This window comes from Poecilia reticulata, linkage group LG18 (assembly GCF_000633615.1).
Source record: "Poecilia reticulata strain Guanapo linkage group LG18, Guppy_female_1.0+MT, whole genome shotgun sequence".
Taxonomy (NCBI): Eukaryota; Metazoa; Chordata; class Actinopteri; order Cyprinodontiformes; family Poeciliidae; genus Poecilia; species Poecilia reticulata.
In genome coordinates, this window is record NC_024348.1 from 13,460,335 (window position 1) to 13,476,979 (window position 16,645).

At 39.6% G+C, this 16,645-nt stretch overlaps 1 protein-coding gene across 18 annotated transcripts in view; it reads right to left on the bottom strand.

Moving 5' to 3' along the window:
* dysf (dysferlin, limb girdle muscular dystrophy 2B (autosomal recessive)) overlaps positions 1-16,645 on the bottom strand; it is a 100,418-nt gene that overhangs the window by 9,899 nt on the left and 73,874 nt on the right. For all 18 annotated transcript variants that reach the window (XM_017310448.1, XM_008435628.2, XM_017310454.1 and 15 more), the window contains 6 exons: positions 13,842-14,012; positions 13,617-13,759; positions 9,222-9,361; positions 9,057-9,145; positions 6,062-6,157; positions 5,834-5,975 (listed from right to left, as the gene is read on the bottom strand). In XM_017310448.1, the coding sequence (XP_017165937.1) occupies positions 5,834-5,975; positions 6,062-6,157; positions 9,057-9,145; positions 9,222-9,361; positions 13,617-13,759; positions 13,842-14,012 (781 nt within the window). The remainder of the gene's footprint in view (positions 1-5,833; positions 5,976-6,061; positions 6,158-9,056; positions 9,146-9,221; positions 9,362-13,616; positions 13,760-13,841; positions 14,013-16,645) is intronic.

Here is a 16,645-nt window from a genome sequence, read left to right on the forward strand (position 1 = left end):
GTCAAGCTAACAGCTAATCAGAGCCAAGCTAACAACTAATAAGTGTCAAGCTAACAGCTAATCAGTCAAGCTAACAGCTAATCAGAGTCAAGCTAGCAACTACTTAGTCACGTTAAAAGCTATTCAAAGTTAAGCTAACTACTAATCAGAGATTATGTAGTTTCTTGGAGTAACGCTAACAGCTATTCAAAGTTAAGCTAACTGCTAATTAGACTCCAGTTGTCTGCTAATCAGGAGCAGCTTAGCTTGACTACCAATCAGAGTCAAGCTAATCCTAATAAGAGATATGATAGCAACTTTACTAGGAGTAAAGTTAACAGTTAATCAAAGTAAAGCTAACTGCTAACCCAAGTTCACCATCAAATATGGCTGCTGGCACATAGGATCCTGTAAATGTATCTATTAAGCTCATTTAGTTTTTGAACACACAAAATGAAGCAAAAATATATGATATATGATTATGATTATGAAAGGATTTTCCAACTCATGCGTGAGATCAGTTCAAAAACAGTATCAGCGTCAAACTAACAGACAAAATCAAGCTAACTGCTAGCCAGAGTTAAGCTAATACGAATGAAACGGTAAATTTTCAGCACGTTTAATCAAAACTCAGTGATTCATTTCCTCTCCTTTCTTATACTGCTTGTTGTGAGCATTAGCATGGTGCTACAAACAGACAATTTAAAAGCTTTGTGAGTTTGACACATTGACGTTGTGACGTTATTCAGCTAAATATGTTAAAATATTCACTGAAAGCCACTTTTGTTGCTAATCTCACTCCCGGCTATTTAATCTTGGCGTTGATCAGCTGAATCTGTAAAGTTGCTCTCATGCACACTTCCTCCTGTCACCCCGGGAAAACAAACGTTGCCTTTATTGCTTGTAGCCTCGTTCCAGGAAAAGACAGAGAGATATATTAGATCGTTTCTGTTTTTTTAAAACAATAAAATGTGTGTCAGTCCACCTGATTTGTTCTGCTGCCTTCCCCAACTCCAACACTCGACGATAACAGAGACAAACAGCAGAGTAAACACAACACCCTCTGCGTGTGTGAGGTGTATAATAACGTCCAGATCCTTGGCGAAGCGTGTTCAGCGTCTGGTTCGAGTACAAACTCTGTCCAAGTACATTAAGTTATTACTGTCATGAGCAGCAGCTGAGGTGAGCTTGACTAACTGCTCTCCACGATACTGAACAGCATAAATCAGGTTCTTGGTGTTGCCAGAGTCCCAAGTACAGGAACGTCTCCTCCAGCATTTCCTCAATCCATCTTTTTTTTTTTTTTTCCCACTTCTCTGAGACCCCATTGGTCGTTGCAGAAGATTTGTAGAGGAAGCGGCAGTTTGAGTAAAAGATTGATGTAAAAAAAATACAGAATACAGTAGTTTAAATGGACCTTTATGCAAAACTCTCTTTCCACTTCACAGGCATTTCTGGAAATAAGTTGATGTTTGGTGTTGTTTTTAAAATGTTTAAAGAATCTCCTGAATGTTTGAGGCACAACTGACAGGAACCGTGGCGTTACCTAGCAACCTCTCCGGAACTCCACCCGTCGCTTAGCAACCTCTCCGGAACTCCGCCCATCGCCTAGCAACCGAAACAGAACTCCGCCCGTCGCCTAGCAACCGAAACAGAACTCCGCCAGTTGCCTAGCAACCGAAACAGAACTCCGCCAGTTGCCTAGCAACCGAAACAGAACTCCTGGTTTTCAAATTCAAAAATACGTCACTGATCCCAAAGGGAAATTAAGATAGTTTCACCGCTGTACAATGGCTGCTGGAAAAGACTTACCATCCAGAAACCAATTATTCCTCCTTATCTTTATCTCCTTATCAGTTTGTCAAGTCAGTGGTTCTTTCTTTGGAATAAACTCGTTTGCACAATTGCTTTAAAGTCCTACTACTGAAAGTAATAATATACCAAAGTATCCATCCAGAAACCACTTGCTGCATTATGTTGGTTGTGCAGGAAGCTCCACTTCTGCTTTTTACTGTTGTATAATTGCGCATCTGTTTGCAGCCGTTTTCCTGTGCTAGTGTGAAGGCTGATCGGGGAGGTGAGGCCGGCAGCGGATTGTTTTTATTTAAAGTGACAAGACACCATGAAATAGGCAGAACTGAGCAGACTGAAGTCTTTTTATCTAAGACTGAACATGTTTTGTATAGGCCAGGGACGTCAAACTCATTTACACCAAGACCACGAATGTCCTCAGAGGGCTGGTTGTGGCAGAACGTACTGATAAAACCCGTTGAACTGCTATAACGTGGATAAACGACCATTTCTGCCTCCAGTAAGAACTTCTTAAAGTTAAATACTGAACATCTTTTCATTTGGCAGATTAAGGTAAAAACGGATTCAGTTTGATTAACAGTATTAAGCACAGAAACGTTATTTTGAAGGTTTTATTTATGTTTCCTGTTAAGACTCTAGAGGACCACAGAAAAAGCTATGGCGAACCAGATTTGGCCCCCGAACCTTCAGTTTGACATCACAGACGTGTCCTGACAACAGATCATGTTTTCAGGACATATTTGGGTAAATTGTAAATTCCTCGATTGATGATGAATAGAAAATGTGAAACTTTGAGGTAAATTATCTTCAAATACGATAAAAAGTTCCTCCAGATTTCGTTGGATCCAGTCGTAAAACCGTCGCTCTGAGGTTTCTGTCTCCACTCCTGGCCGCCTCTCTCCGCCCAGCAGGGTCTCATTTCAAACTCCCCGTTGTCTTTTCAGCTGCTCCCTGATTGAAGACGCTGCTGAGAGCGAGCGAGAGCGCCGCTGTAAAGCACGTCGGCAGAGAGCGGCTAAAGAGGCTCGGCGTCCGGCCAAGCACAGCAAACGACAGCCGGCTGGTTTCTCCAGCTTTCGGAGCGCCGCTGTTGTTTCAGCTCCTGGCTGCATGTTTTCGTTGAGTCTCTGGGCTTTCAGCGGCGTCCACTCCTCCTCGTGGAAACGTCACATCGTTATTTCTGTTGATTAGTTAGCGGGACTGGCCTCAGTCTGACTCGGCGCTCTGATCCATAACTCCTGATATTATGAAACGTCCACCTGTAATTTACCGCCGCAGCCGCCGCCTCATGCGGCCGTCGTTTTATCACAGTTGCAGATGTGATGGTTGGACGGCTGCTGGTCCAGTGGCTGTTAATTACGGCGCTGAGACACGAAAACGGCAAAAACAAGCAGCAAATGTTCTGTGGATTTGACTGCAACGCCAAGAGTTTCTTCAAATTCGATGCAAAAGCTTTGAATCTTATTATACGCAGAATAAGTTGATTTCATGACTTTAAAGTGGTGCTGAGTGAAAATGAGTTAAAAATCTATCAAATACTTAGTGGTGCTATTGTGGTAACGATAAAACACAATGAGAACAAGAACATTTTCTTATGTTCTTGTTCATCTCTGCTCGTCTGAATTTGATCACAAGAATAAAAAAAAGTATTTTTGCTTCTTTAAGATTCTAAATTAAGCAGAAATTAACAGTTTATGTCAAATTTATATTAATTATGATGTTTGTTTTAAGATTTGGTGAATTGGGGCTAATCTGAGACCACTGAATGAAGGCAAAGTGGTATGTGTTGAAAATGCATCAACAGGCATTAGTGACCTCTTATTTGTTTATTTTAATCTTTGTTCACTAATCAATGATTAGTGAACAAAGAACATCTTTTTAGAAAAGACGTATTATATGATCGCATAATACTTAAATTGTAGCCTCACAAATACAAAGAATGCTCTTAAAAAGCATAAATATGCTCTTTTAAGACTCTAGTCCTATAAAAAAGTGTCATTTTTACCATTAAACGACACTAAATAACTGCATTTAATCATATTTTCAAATTAATTTATACACTCATTGAACAAGCGGAGGAGAAAATAGTAAAAATTAAAAATGAAAACAGGATAAATGCCCACAGGAAGAGCAGCCATATTGAATCACACCTTACAAGTCGTCACAAATTCAAGTTGATTTTTCCCACTGGGAAGTTGGAATTTTCCATTTTTCGACTACAACTGGAACGTAACATGAAATGTGGTGGAAATGTTTGTTTTCCAAGGCAGACATGAAATCAAATAGAATCTATACTTTATTGATCCCCAAGCGGAAATAGATTAATTAGTCAATATTGTTGAATATGAGCTTAATGTTGGGGCTGCACAGTGGCGCAGTTGGTAGAGCTGTTGCCTTGCAGCAAGAAGGTTCTGGGTTCGATTCCCGGCCTGGGGTCTTTCTGCATGGAGTTTGCATGTTCTCCCTGTGCATGGTGGGTTTTCTACAGGTACTCCGGTTTCCTCCCACAGTCCAAAAACATGACTGTCAGGTTAATTGGTCTGTCTAAATTGCCCCTAGGTGTGAGTGTGTGTGTGCATGGTTGTGTGTCTCTGTGTGTCTCTGTGTTGCCCTGCGACAGACTGGCGACCTGTCCAGGGTGACCCGCCTCTCGCCCGGTACGCCAGCTGGAGATGGGCACCAGCAACCCTCCTGACCCCACTGAGGGACAAGGGTGAAAGAAAATGGATGGAAGCTTAATGTTGTAAAATAATCAGTCAGAAAATGTTTAAAAAGTAAAAAGACGGGAGGATATCATCAGACTTCTTCACTAGCATGCTGCTATCTCTTTAAATTTTGACAAATTTGTTTAATTTTGTAATATTTCGTTGCCATTAAAGTTTTCAATAAAGAAAAAAGCTGCCAGATTCGTCTCTAGTTGCTTATTTTTTGTTTTAAGTTGTACAAAGTGGTAAACTTAAGACAAAGTGCTTCATATGCTCCGCCCCACCTTTGGCCACGCCCCCAGTGTCTCTTGGCTCCGCCCACTTTGGAATTTTTCACTTTTATAGCAGTTTTAGTTACACTTACAACATTACGACCCAAAACACAACGAATCAATTAATCACATGATAAATTAAAAATGTCATTAAAGAGTTTAATACTGTTGAAAAGTCGCCATTTTGAGAAACATTTAACACCCAGTACGAAGTACTTCGTTTGCACTACCTGCCTCTTTTGCCTGTTGTCCCCGTCTATGTTGACTATTTACCATTCTTTGAAAATCAGTTTTGGTTACAGAGGCTTCATAATCCATTTTAATTATTGTTCTGTTTATTTTGGATATGGCTGCACAGTGGCGCAGTTGGTAGAGCTGTTGCCTTGCAGCAAGAAGGTTCTGGGTTCGATTCCCGGCCCCGGTCTTTCTGCATGGAGTTTGCATGTTCTACCTGTGCATGGTGGGTTTTCTCCGGGTACTCCGGTTTCCTCCCACAGTCCAAAAACATGACTGTCAGGTTAATTGGCCTCTCTAAATTGTCCCTAGGTGTGAGTGTGTGTGTGCATGGTTGTTTGTGTGTCCTGTGTGTCTCTGTGTTGCCCTGCGACAGACTGGCGACCTGTCCAGGGTGACCCCGCCTCTCACCCGGTACGCTAGCTGGAGAGGCACCAGCAACCCTCCTGACCCCACTGAGGGACAAGGGTGTAAGAAAATGGATGGATGGATTATTTTGGATATTAAAAATGTTTTTCAGTTCCAGTGTTAAATGTTCTTTAGAAAATTTTAGGGGTTTTATTTATCTCTGAGTCGGTATATTTGCATTAAAAAGCAATTATTATTATTATTATTATTATATTAGTTGAATATGGAGTCAAAAAAACAATACTATTGTTTATCACAATAACCTCTGGGTCCATTTTTCATACAGTCAAGAGGAAAGCAACAACATTTACTAAACAGAAAGACATAGCTAAATAAATAGCTTCAATCTGATTGGAAACGTGTTTGATTATTGGAAAAATGGGTCGTTTCAGATTAATATCCCTTCTTTTCTGACAGGTTTACCTTCCTATCGACGACGCAGAGCTGCTCTGCTGGCAGGTAGTGGAAGGGAAACAGGAACCTGTAGTTGAAGTTTCCCTCGCCGCCCAGCGAGCGGTAATGGACGTCCGTCTTCTGCTTGTTGTGTTCATGTCCGTCCAGCCAGCTGAGAAACGCAGACGGTTTCCTGGTTAGCTCAGCGAACGTCTCAAACCGAATAAGGAAGGGAAGAGCTGAGCCAAACCGTCGCACCCTTTGACGTAGATGTCGCTCATCCTCTCGCCGCTGACGCTGACATCGTCCAGGATGACGTCGCTGGTGTTCCAGATGATGCAACGCAGGAAGAACCTGCAGGAAAACTAAGCAGCTCAGGAACTGATGGAGTTGCATCAATATCCTTTACTATAAAAAATCATCAAAGTTCAAGTAGAAAGGTGTCGTCGTCCGCTTAGCAATCAATTTTCAACTGAATAAATTGATTAAAATGGTTTTAATTAAAATAAAATATTATAATTACTGCAGTTATAATAATTATTATTCCTGAACTCGTGCAGAAATAGAGAAACACAAAATGAATCTAGTGGTAGTTTTGTTTTTATTCCTCTCAATCCAGCAACATTAGGGGAGTTAGTCACTAGTTTACCTTCAGTTGTTATAAAATACTTTATATATTTAATAAGAAATTGTGTCTCTGTCTCTTTAAGAGGCTCTCCTACCCTAACAGACGCTCCCCATCACAACAATGCTTCTCCATGATGCCATTTACAACCATTTGCAGGACATCAGCAGATGTGTCGTTCCACCAGGTGTTTGCTAACTGCTGCTGCTAGTCTAGAGGAGCCACACATTAGTTCTCTGGCATCTCATTAAGATAAAAAAATAACCAGACTTGAAAGTTTTGGTGGTTTTGAAAACCAAACGTTTTAAAATCTTGGATTAGTGAACAAAGATTAAAATAAACAAATAAGAGGTCACTAATGCCTGTTGATGCATTTTCAACACATACCACTTTGCCTTCATTCAGTGGTTTCAGATTAGCCCCAATTTACCAAATATTAAAATAAACATAATAATTTATATAAATTTGACATAAACTGTTAATTTCTGCTTAATTTAGAATCTTATAGAAGCAAAAATACTTTTTATATTATTGTGATCAAATTCAGATGGACGAGGATGAACTGACTCACATCATGAGTTAAGGGTTTATCGTTATTAACGGTGATACCGAGGGTTTCTGTCTAAATAAGTCTACAACATTCAACATAGAAAAGTGGACAAAATGCCAAAATTATCAGTTTTTTCTTTTAAATAAAAATTTGTTTTACTCTGGGGCCGGTAAAAGAAACTTGGTTAGAGCCGCCAAATGTCACATGACTTTTTAAAAAAAGACAACATGTAATTTTATGTAAATATCTACTACAGGCAATTTGTTGTTTTTAAAGAACCACAATTTTCTTATATTTTAGGACTTATAATAAAAGTAAACATAACATTTAGCACAAAACGATGGAACATTATGTAAAAAAAAAACATAAAAACACATCTAAGAACATATTACTAGTACTTCAAATTTAATGGAAATAAACTGAAAATCTTTAAAAACAAACAAACAAAAAAAAACATTGTTATTATATCCAAGTTTAAAAACAAACTGGTTACTTTTTAATTTTTTGCTAAAGTTACTAGAGCCTATTTATCTGGAACAGAAACAAAATTAAAAAGAAATCTTGGTTAAAAGGGCAGCAAAGCTGAAAAATTTTTTTTTTTTTTACCACATAATCAACACCAGTTTTAGCTGCACAGGGATCAGTTTCCTTCCAAATAACAGGAAAATTTCTCTGCGTGACGCTAAATGATGAAATTCCCTCGTCTGCCACAAAGACTTCAGTATAAAACGAACAAGATTTTCACCAAAACCCAAACTTGTCCTTATGACAAGTAATGAATGGTCACATTTTAATACCAGAAGCACAAAGACCACACTGTTGTTCTGTGGTGGGAATGCTTTGTGGTGCCCTGTTGGGAAAAATGTGTCATTATATTTAAGACTTTTCCTATAACAGAACAAACTTTAAGCAAATTTTACATCTGAGTCAGATGAAAACCCCCATTTTAGTAGCAGCAGTGAGAATATCAGGTCTTTATTAAGCCCTTAAAGGGCCAGTTGTTTACCGTCACCCAGTGCATGAAACACACACAAAAACACGACTGTGAATACTAGCATAAAATATGAAGCTCAAGCAAAGTCTACAGCTAAATTTTAAAGCTTAAAATATTTATAAAATGATTTGATTTAGAAGAAACAGCCAACCTGAAGGCAACTGAATAAAAAATTAAATAAAATGTGTCTTAATGTTACTAAAAGCATTAAAAACACCTAAAATAAACTACATTGGTAAGAAAAACTAATATTTTCTGACTCACTCCAGAAAATGGCAATCATATAATATGTAGATTATTTTGGCTTGTTTTGTGTCGCAATCGCTTTAAAAGATATTAATAAATGTTTCCAGAGGTCATCAAAGGTCAACATGCACAAAATGGAGACATTTGGTGTCAGTAAACTCTGCAGCAGGTTGATCTCTGGTGTAAAAACATCAGTTTATTAGCAGCATATTTCATTTGACTTCATAAATAAACAATAAATCAATTAATCACATGATGAATCAAAATAAATTTGATAATTTCCATTTGCCTGATTTGTAGTTTTTCCTAATTTTTCTACCAAAACCTGGATGTTTAAAGTTTTCATTCTGGTGTTTTGGTCTCTTATTTTGAAGGATAATTTTGTCTAGAGAGATTTTATAATTCATTTTATTTGCTGTTTCTGTTGTTTTGTTTGTTTGTTTTGAATATTTTAAAGTATCTTTCAGTTTCAGTGTTGAATGTTCAACATATTTAAAGTTTATTAACATTTGAGAAATTGTCTTTTAATGTGATTACCATTATATTACTTAAAAATTATGCCAAAACAACAAAATCATCGTTTATCACAATAATTTCAGGGACAATTTATTGTCCAGCAATTTGTTATCGTGACAGGTTGACCTTTGATGACCCCTGGAAACGCTTATTAAAATCTTTAAAACCACAAACAGCACAGCCAGCTTTTAATTTGAAAATCCTGGATGGATTTTGCTGTTCTCCCTCTTTCTGGTGCACTCACCACACTTTTTCCTTCCACTTAACTTTCTATGACTTCTCAGTGTGAAGCCACCCAGAGCTTTTAGTTTTGGGTTCTTACTTCTTGGCCTTGCGTGGCGTAACGTTGAACGGGGGTCCGGGCGGCCCGAGGGACTTGGGGAAGACGTCCACCCACATCATCAGTCGCCCCTGATGGACACGACCAGCAGCCAATCAGGAAGCAGAAATCACAGCTGGAGCTACGGGGTGAGAGCGTGCCTGCTACCTGCTCTATGTCGGGCTGCAGCGGGCTGTAGAGCGGTCGGACCTCCACGTGCTCGGGTACCAGGCCCATTTTCCTCAGGATGTGGAGGGACAGCCGCTCCTTGACCGGACCGAGGTGTCGCTTGGACACGTCTCTGTCATCTGAAACACGCCAGAGTTTGGTTTGAAAAAGGTCAACAGGAGGAACTGGAGCAGGACCGATTCATTATTCACGCTGCGCCGTCTCTGTGTCGCAACCAAACCAGGAATTTTCCTGGAGAAGTGAAATTCTGAACGTCTGAGGTCAACGTCGAGAGTTTATGACCGATAACGTTGAGTCATCTGAGAGAGGAGAGGACGGAAAGACTGAGGAGGACAGGGACAGGAAGGGGCGGCGAGGAAAAAGAGAGCCGGAGATAGAGGAGGAAAGGAAATAAAAGCCACATTTTGAATGTTTTTATGCTTCCGTTTGGGTTTATTGGTTGGTTCTGATCAGATCTAACTGACCTCAGCTTCGTATCGGAGCAAAACGTAGAGAAACGGCTTTTCAAACGTAGAAACTACTTAACATGCAGAACCAACACTTCGCTTTATGCTGCACAGATCTGGAGCTGAATCCAGGACAACCAGAACCAACATTATCAGAATCCAGAGAAACCGACTAGTTTATAAACTATGGACCCCTTTTCTTATTAAACATGGTTCAGTTTTGTACTTTTACCTTTTTGTTTTTCTTTGGTTTTGTTGTTTAGTTTGTATTTTACTTTGAATTTATTTGAACTGCCTTGTTGCTGAAAATGTCCATCCATCCATCCATCCATCCATCCATCCATTTTCTTGCACCCGTGTCCCTCAGTGGGGTCAGGAGGTGCTGCTGCATCTCCAGCTAACGTTCTGGGCGAGAGGCGGGGTCACCCTGGACAGGTTGCCAGTCTTTCACAGGGCAACACAGAGACACACAACCATGCACACACACACTCACACCTAGGGGCAATTTAGACAGACCAGTTAACCTGACAGTCATGTTTTTGAACTGTGGGAGGAAACCGGAGAAAGCCCACCATGCACAGGGAGAACATGCAAACTCCATGCAGAAAGACCGGGAATCGAACCCAGAACCTTCGTGCTGCAAGGCAACAGCTCTACCAACTGCGCCACTGTGCAGCCCTAAAAAAAAAAATAAAACTCCTGACCTGAAACAAATAAAGTTTAGTCTGATTTAACTTCAGACAGTGGGGAAAAAAATGTGTTTGTGTCATTTTATTTTTATCCTCCATATTTAATTTAAGATTCAGATTTGATAAACTGGATTAAGGTGAAAAAACTGGGAAAGTCCAAGAGACTCTGGAGTTTTTTCTAGATAACTACAGAATCAGACAGGAGGAGTTTTCCATGTGAAGTTTTGGAAAGTTCTGGAAGAAAACCCAAACCACACATTGGATTCAATGTGTCAAGAAATAATAAATAAATTAAGACAAGCTCAATAATTTCCATGATTTTCTTGTTTTTCTCTTTCTACCAAAAACTGGATGATAAAAGTTTCCAATTTGGTCTCAACTAAACATTTTTTTAGGGATAATTTTATTCATTTTATTTGTCGTTTATGTTGCTTTATTTGCTTATTTCAATGTGTTAAATGTTGATTATAATTTCAGGTTTATTCATTTATGAGAACGTGTTGCTGCATTATTTTGCCATTACGATCCCTGGAAATGACAATATTATAGTTTATCGCAATAATTTCTGGGAAAATTCTGTTATCATGACAGGAATAATTACAGAACGAACCAGACTGAATGGATATAACATTTAATGTGTGTACAACGGAAATAAACAGCATTTAAGACCAAACACGTCTAAGACGGCAAATTTAGGTCGACTACGTGAAACTCATGAGATACAATTTTATTTTTAGTGACCAAGGTTGATAATCAACTGTTTTAATGGATTCATTCATCATTGGTGTATTTCCTTTATTATAATGATCTTTTACTCATTTATTTGCATTTCTTACTATATATTTATTATTTTTGCATTAGTCCATTTTTCATTCCAGTCATTTTAACTTTTCTCTGAGTTTTAACAGTTGTATTATTTATAATAATTCTCAGGTCGACTGTTAATCTCTTACTGAAATTGGAAAATTTATTTCCTTGGGAGTAAATAAAGTTAAAATAAAGTTCAAATGAACTTCGAAAAGCTCCGACAAATTGGTACCAACAACTAATCAGCTAAAGATCCTGGTTTTACTTTCAGAGCTGATACTGAAATGTGAGCCTGAGGGTAATAAATTTAGCTTTTAGTTCACATTTAAAGTGTAGCCATGATGGAGGAGAAAAGAAGGAAAGAATATTTCAAACAGACTTGATTCTGGATGTGGGGTGAAAAAAAGGACTTCAGCTGGATGGTGGAACAAAAGCTAATAAGTCGGAAAAAAGGGGAGACGTCCAGTTAGCGCGTCCGCTCGGCGGGCAGTGAGCTGACGCACGGTAACCGCGACAACCGTGGAAAGAGAACGTGGCGTCGCTCCTCGCTGACCGACAGGCGACCGCGATGTGGATGTTGGCAAACACACACACACACGACTGCGCCATAAATCACCAAACCAACAGCCGTGACCTCGAGTCGCGGCGCGGCGGCGGCGGCCCTGGAGCGCGTGTGGCCTCGGTTCAGGGGCCAAAATGGATCCTGAACATTTATCTCATGGCTCTGCTCCTCAGGTGGTCCAGCGGTTTCCTCCTCACCTCATCGCAGAAGTAAGGGGAAGAGGAGGAAGCAAAGTCGGAGAGACGGAGCATCAGGGCTGAAATTAAGCTGCTTATTACGGATTTCTTCAGGTTAATCTACGATAATAAATACGTGTTTGCTTCGTCCTGTCAACAGTAGCTGAAAATAATGGAAGAAACGGTGAAATAAAAAGGTCAGGATGAAGGGTCAACGTCATACTGGTTGATTTACAGTGGAACTCTTATGCAACATTCACACTTTTATACTTCCATTTTGATCTAACAACAGATCAAGCACTAAAAAACAAACCTAGCTGTCCTTTTTTTAAGGCGTTTTCATTATCTATCCAAAAAGTCTAAAGTTTGAAATATTTAGCAATTTTGGTCAAACATCTTTCTCTCAAACATTGATCAAGAGTGTAAATATATATTTTTTGTTCGTCTCGAAGTCATTGTTGCTCTAAGCTTTGTTAGGCGCTTAACTGCTAAGATGGCGCGGATCGCTTCAGACTGGAGGAAACTATGACTTGTTGGTTCTTATCCTGTCCTCCTTTACAGTTTGTGTCTGTTTGTGACCCGATATGCATCGTAGTTTTTTGTTATGCAGTGTATCCCTGATGTTATGTTTAAAAACAATAAAGGTAGTGTGAATCTCTGACTTTGTCACGTTCCATGGGCACTGTGCCGTTACCTAGCAACCCCAGCCCGTTACCTAGCAACCCAAGCAGAGTTCCAGCCCTGTTACCTAGCAACCCCAGCCAAGCCAAGCCCCGTTACCTAGCAACCCAAGCAGCGTTCCAGCACGTTTGGTCAGCTGATTTTACCACAATATGGAATGAAAAAATTAGAAAGGAGTCCCAACTTAAAAATATAGTTAATATGTTGCAAGTGATCAAATTAAGTTTGCCAAATTAATTTATTTACATTTGTGTAACATGACAACTTAATAAACTTCATATATTCCCTTGGATAAACTTAATTTCATTACTTCTAACAAATAAATCCTTTTTTGTTAATATGTTTTCTTTTTTTAATGTATGCAGTAAAATGACTGCTGGAAAACATGCTTTGTTGTCAATTTACCATCCAGAAACAACTTGATGAATTCTTGTTGGTTGTGCAGAAGGCTCCACTTCTGCTTTTCAAAGTCGCACTTCTGTTTTCCTGTCATATTTTTGTGCTTTTTGTCTTTTGGAAACCACTGTAATAACTGTTTACCAGAGTCAAGGCATTGACAAGAGGTGCATAGTGGCTGGATAAGGCCTTTAGCCTGATGGTAATGCTGTGGTGAGGACCGAAACATAGCTGTAAGAACAACTACAGAAACAACTACACACACTGGACGTCAATGGAGATAGTTTTTACATCTGTCAGTCCTTATCTTTGGTTAGACCAGAAAATAAAACGTTGAAATTTGACTTTTCCCCCCAAAAGGTCCCAGCTAAATTCAGCCTAAATAAAAACCTCAAAACTTCAGGCTTGGTCGGCCCATTTAAACAACAGCAACCACATTTTGGACCACAGTTAAAGTTCAACAGACGCCTCTTCACCTTTCAACCACATTTTCACATTTAGACGAAAGGAAACATCACCATTTCTACGTCTGCAAGATGAAATGTCAACAAACATCAAGGAGGAGTGATAAAGTCATGAAAGAGGAAGCCGTTTTATTTTGAGCGGGTATTGCTCACCCAGGTCCGCGGCCGTGTATCTCTGCCCTCTGAACCGGACTGCTTCGTCTTCATACACGGGTTTCCTCAGGTTTCGTCGCTCACACAGCCTGCAGAGCAGCTGCCTGGGAGTCAGCTGATCCCTCCACTGGTTTACCCCTGATCTAATATTTAAAAACAGAAATCTGTAAGAAAGCGAAGTTCTGGAAGACGTAATCCCAGTTAGAGGTGGGTGTGTTTACTCACATGCAGTAGGACTGCGGCAGGCCGCACGTGGCTCCATATTTGGACAGGAAGCGGTTCTCCAGGTCGATCAGCGTCTCTCCGATCTTCTCGTCTTTGGTGAGCATGTCGTGGTCGTACAACATCACCCGCAGGTCCTTCTCCAGAGGGAGCGAGCAGGTGAGCTCGAACAACCTGCAGACAAAACAGCTTCAACTGAACCGAATGTTTCCGTTTCCGAATCCCGGAAACACAAACAGAAGCTAATGTTGTTGTTTACGTCCAGAAATTTTGTGCATGTGCACAACGCTGGAGGGCAAAAAGACGATTATTTTGCTTGCCATCCAAAGCCGGTAGAACAACTCTGTTAATTAAATAAAACCTGGAGATTTAGGTATTATTAAATCAGTGCAGAACAACTCAAAACCACTTATAGTCTTCTTTTTTCTCACAATCTGTGTCAGTTACTCTATACACACCCATTGCCATAGCAACTGGCTGAGAACAGCTCCACTAGTGTATAAGAATTCAACACCAAAAACCACCCAAACATTTATCGCACAAAGAACAGGACGGTTTTATGTTTTCAGGCTTGATGTTTATTTTTAAATAAGTGATCATCTGAACACAGCGGTGGTTGATTAAAACTCCTGCTCTACTGATGATCTGTCAGAGTTTGTGTGTAGGTCGCCTTTGTTTTTTTTGTTTTTTTAAATAAATCGAAACACACCGAATTCTGCAGCACATCCATGATCAGATTGTCAAAGTCAAGCTAGCTTAGCTGACCTACTTCCCTCTCCCTTGCTTTTTTTATTAACACTTTCACTGACTTGTAAAAGGTGATATGACTGGACTTTTGTATCCCTGTTGTAGTACTGACAATTAATAGCAAAGCACTGCATCTCTTTCTCAATTAATGTACATTTAATAATTAGCGTGCTTTGCTAACAACTAAAACTAATGGTAGTCATCATCCCCAAGCATTTAGTAACAGAAGGAAAACCTCCATAAAAAAAGGATGCACACCGGCCAAAAAGACTAAATATTCACATTTTGCTTTGTTTCTTTACTACATGATCATTAGCAAATCTGGAGTTAGCATGTTAAATTAGAATAATGCGCAAATAAAAATGCACAATATGTATATTTAAAAAAATTTAAACATCCCTCAGATTGGACTATGCAATTTCTGATAACGGCAAAGTATTTTTAAGTTATAATCTTGTGCAGAATGTTATCAATATGATTTTTATTCTTAATCTTATTTTTATATATATTCTTAACACTTTTTGTTTGTTTTTGTGAACCTCCATGACCCAATGCTGCGGTTACACCTGAATGTACCCAATGGAGGATATTTCTATGCTACCTATTATTAAACTGTAGGTCTGGACAGTGATATAAATATGAAATTGATTATTTTGGATGTTTTTTTAAAGAATGATCCCTTAGTTTTGTCACTTTGTGTGGTTTTTGCCTGTGATCAGCTCTCTCTCCAGATCTGATTGGTTTGTGTATACTGACCCCTACTGGCAGGAAAACAACAGAGACGAAACGAAAGACGAGAAGATCAGGATGTAGTGGCTAATTAACAAGAACAAGATAAATCTGTCAGCTTATTGGAGGTGATGTAATAAATGCAGTCATTAGTGGTCCATTGTTAGCATGTTTGATGTGTTCATGGAAAAGATTGCCTTCAATCTGAGTCATGCTTTGGGCTGGAAAAAGCAAATCCACCCACCAGTGAACACATTAAATGAGACAGAGTTCAGAGGTAGGTGAGATGTAAAGTTATACATTGCCTTTTGAAAATATTCACACCCCTATGACCATTTTGTCCTACTTCCATGTGTTTTATTGGGGGTTAATGGGAGAGACCAACAGGATGTGGTGCAGAACTGTAAAGTGCCTCCAGAAGGTTTTCTTCAATGACTGCTCTGTGTTTGTATCTTTCCATCCAGTCAGAGCAGCTTCCACGTCCCCGCTGAAGTAAACCATGACCATGACATGATGCTGCCACTGCCATGTTTTACCATAGGGATGGTGTGCTAAGACTAATGTCAGTACTCCACATACTGCTTTGAATGTCTACAAAAAAAGCTAAAAATTTGACCTCACCTGACCAGATCATCTTATTTCCTGTTACGCAAACATAGCATGGAGCTAACAGGAACTTTTGGACTTTAACATTGACTTTCTTCCTTTTATTCTTACAAAAATGGTTGGTTTGAAGATTGCACAGCTATTTGTCTCACTGATGTTTGTCATATTTAATGATATTAGGTTTTAGAGTCTTACAAAACTTTAAAGCTCCTCCAGGTTTTTATATCCAAGTTTCAGGCTCAAGTTTCTATTTTATGAGGGGGTTTTGTAGCCAATGTCTAAGACATGAATACAAAACACAGAATAACAATATACAGTAAATATTCCTACAGGCATCAGACTTGAAATACAGAAACACAGTCAGTCAGTTGGACAAATGGATGGGTTGGTGGAGAGAAAGATGGATCGAGGGATGAATGGATGGATATTGGCTGGTGGATAGATGGCTGGATGAGCAGACGGATGACCGGTTGTTGGATGGATGGTTGGTTGGTCGGAAGGTTTGGTGGAAGATGGATAATTGGTTGGATGGATTTACGGACGGATGACTGGTTAAAGAATGGATGGATGGATGGATGGATGGACGGACGGACGGATGGATGAATGGAAGGATGGATGTTGGTGGTAGGATGGACAGACGATTGGTTGATTGAATGGATGGATGGATGGATGGATGGATGGATGGATGGATGGATGGATGGATGGATGGATGGATGGATGGATGG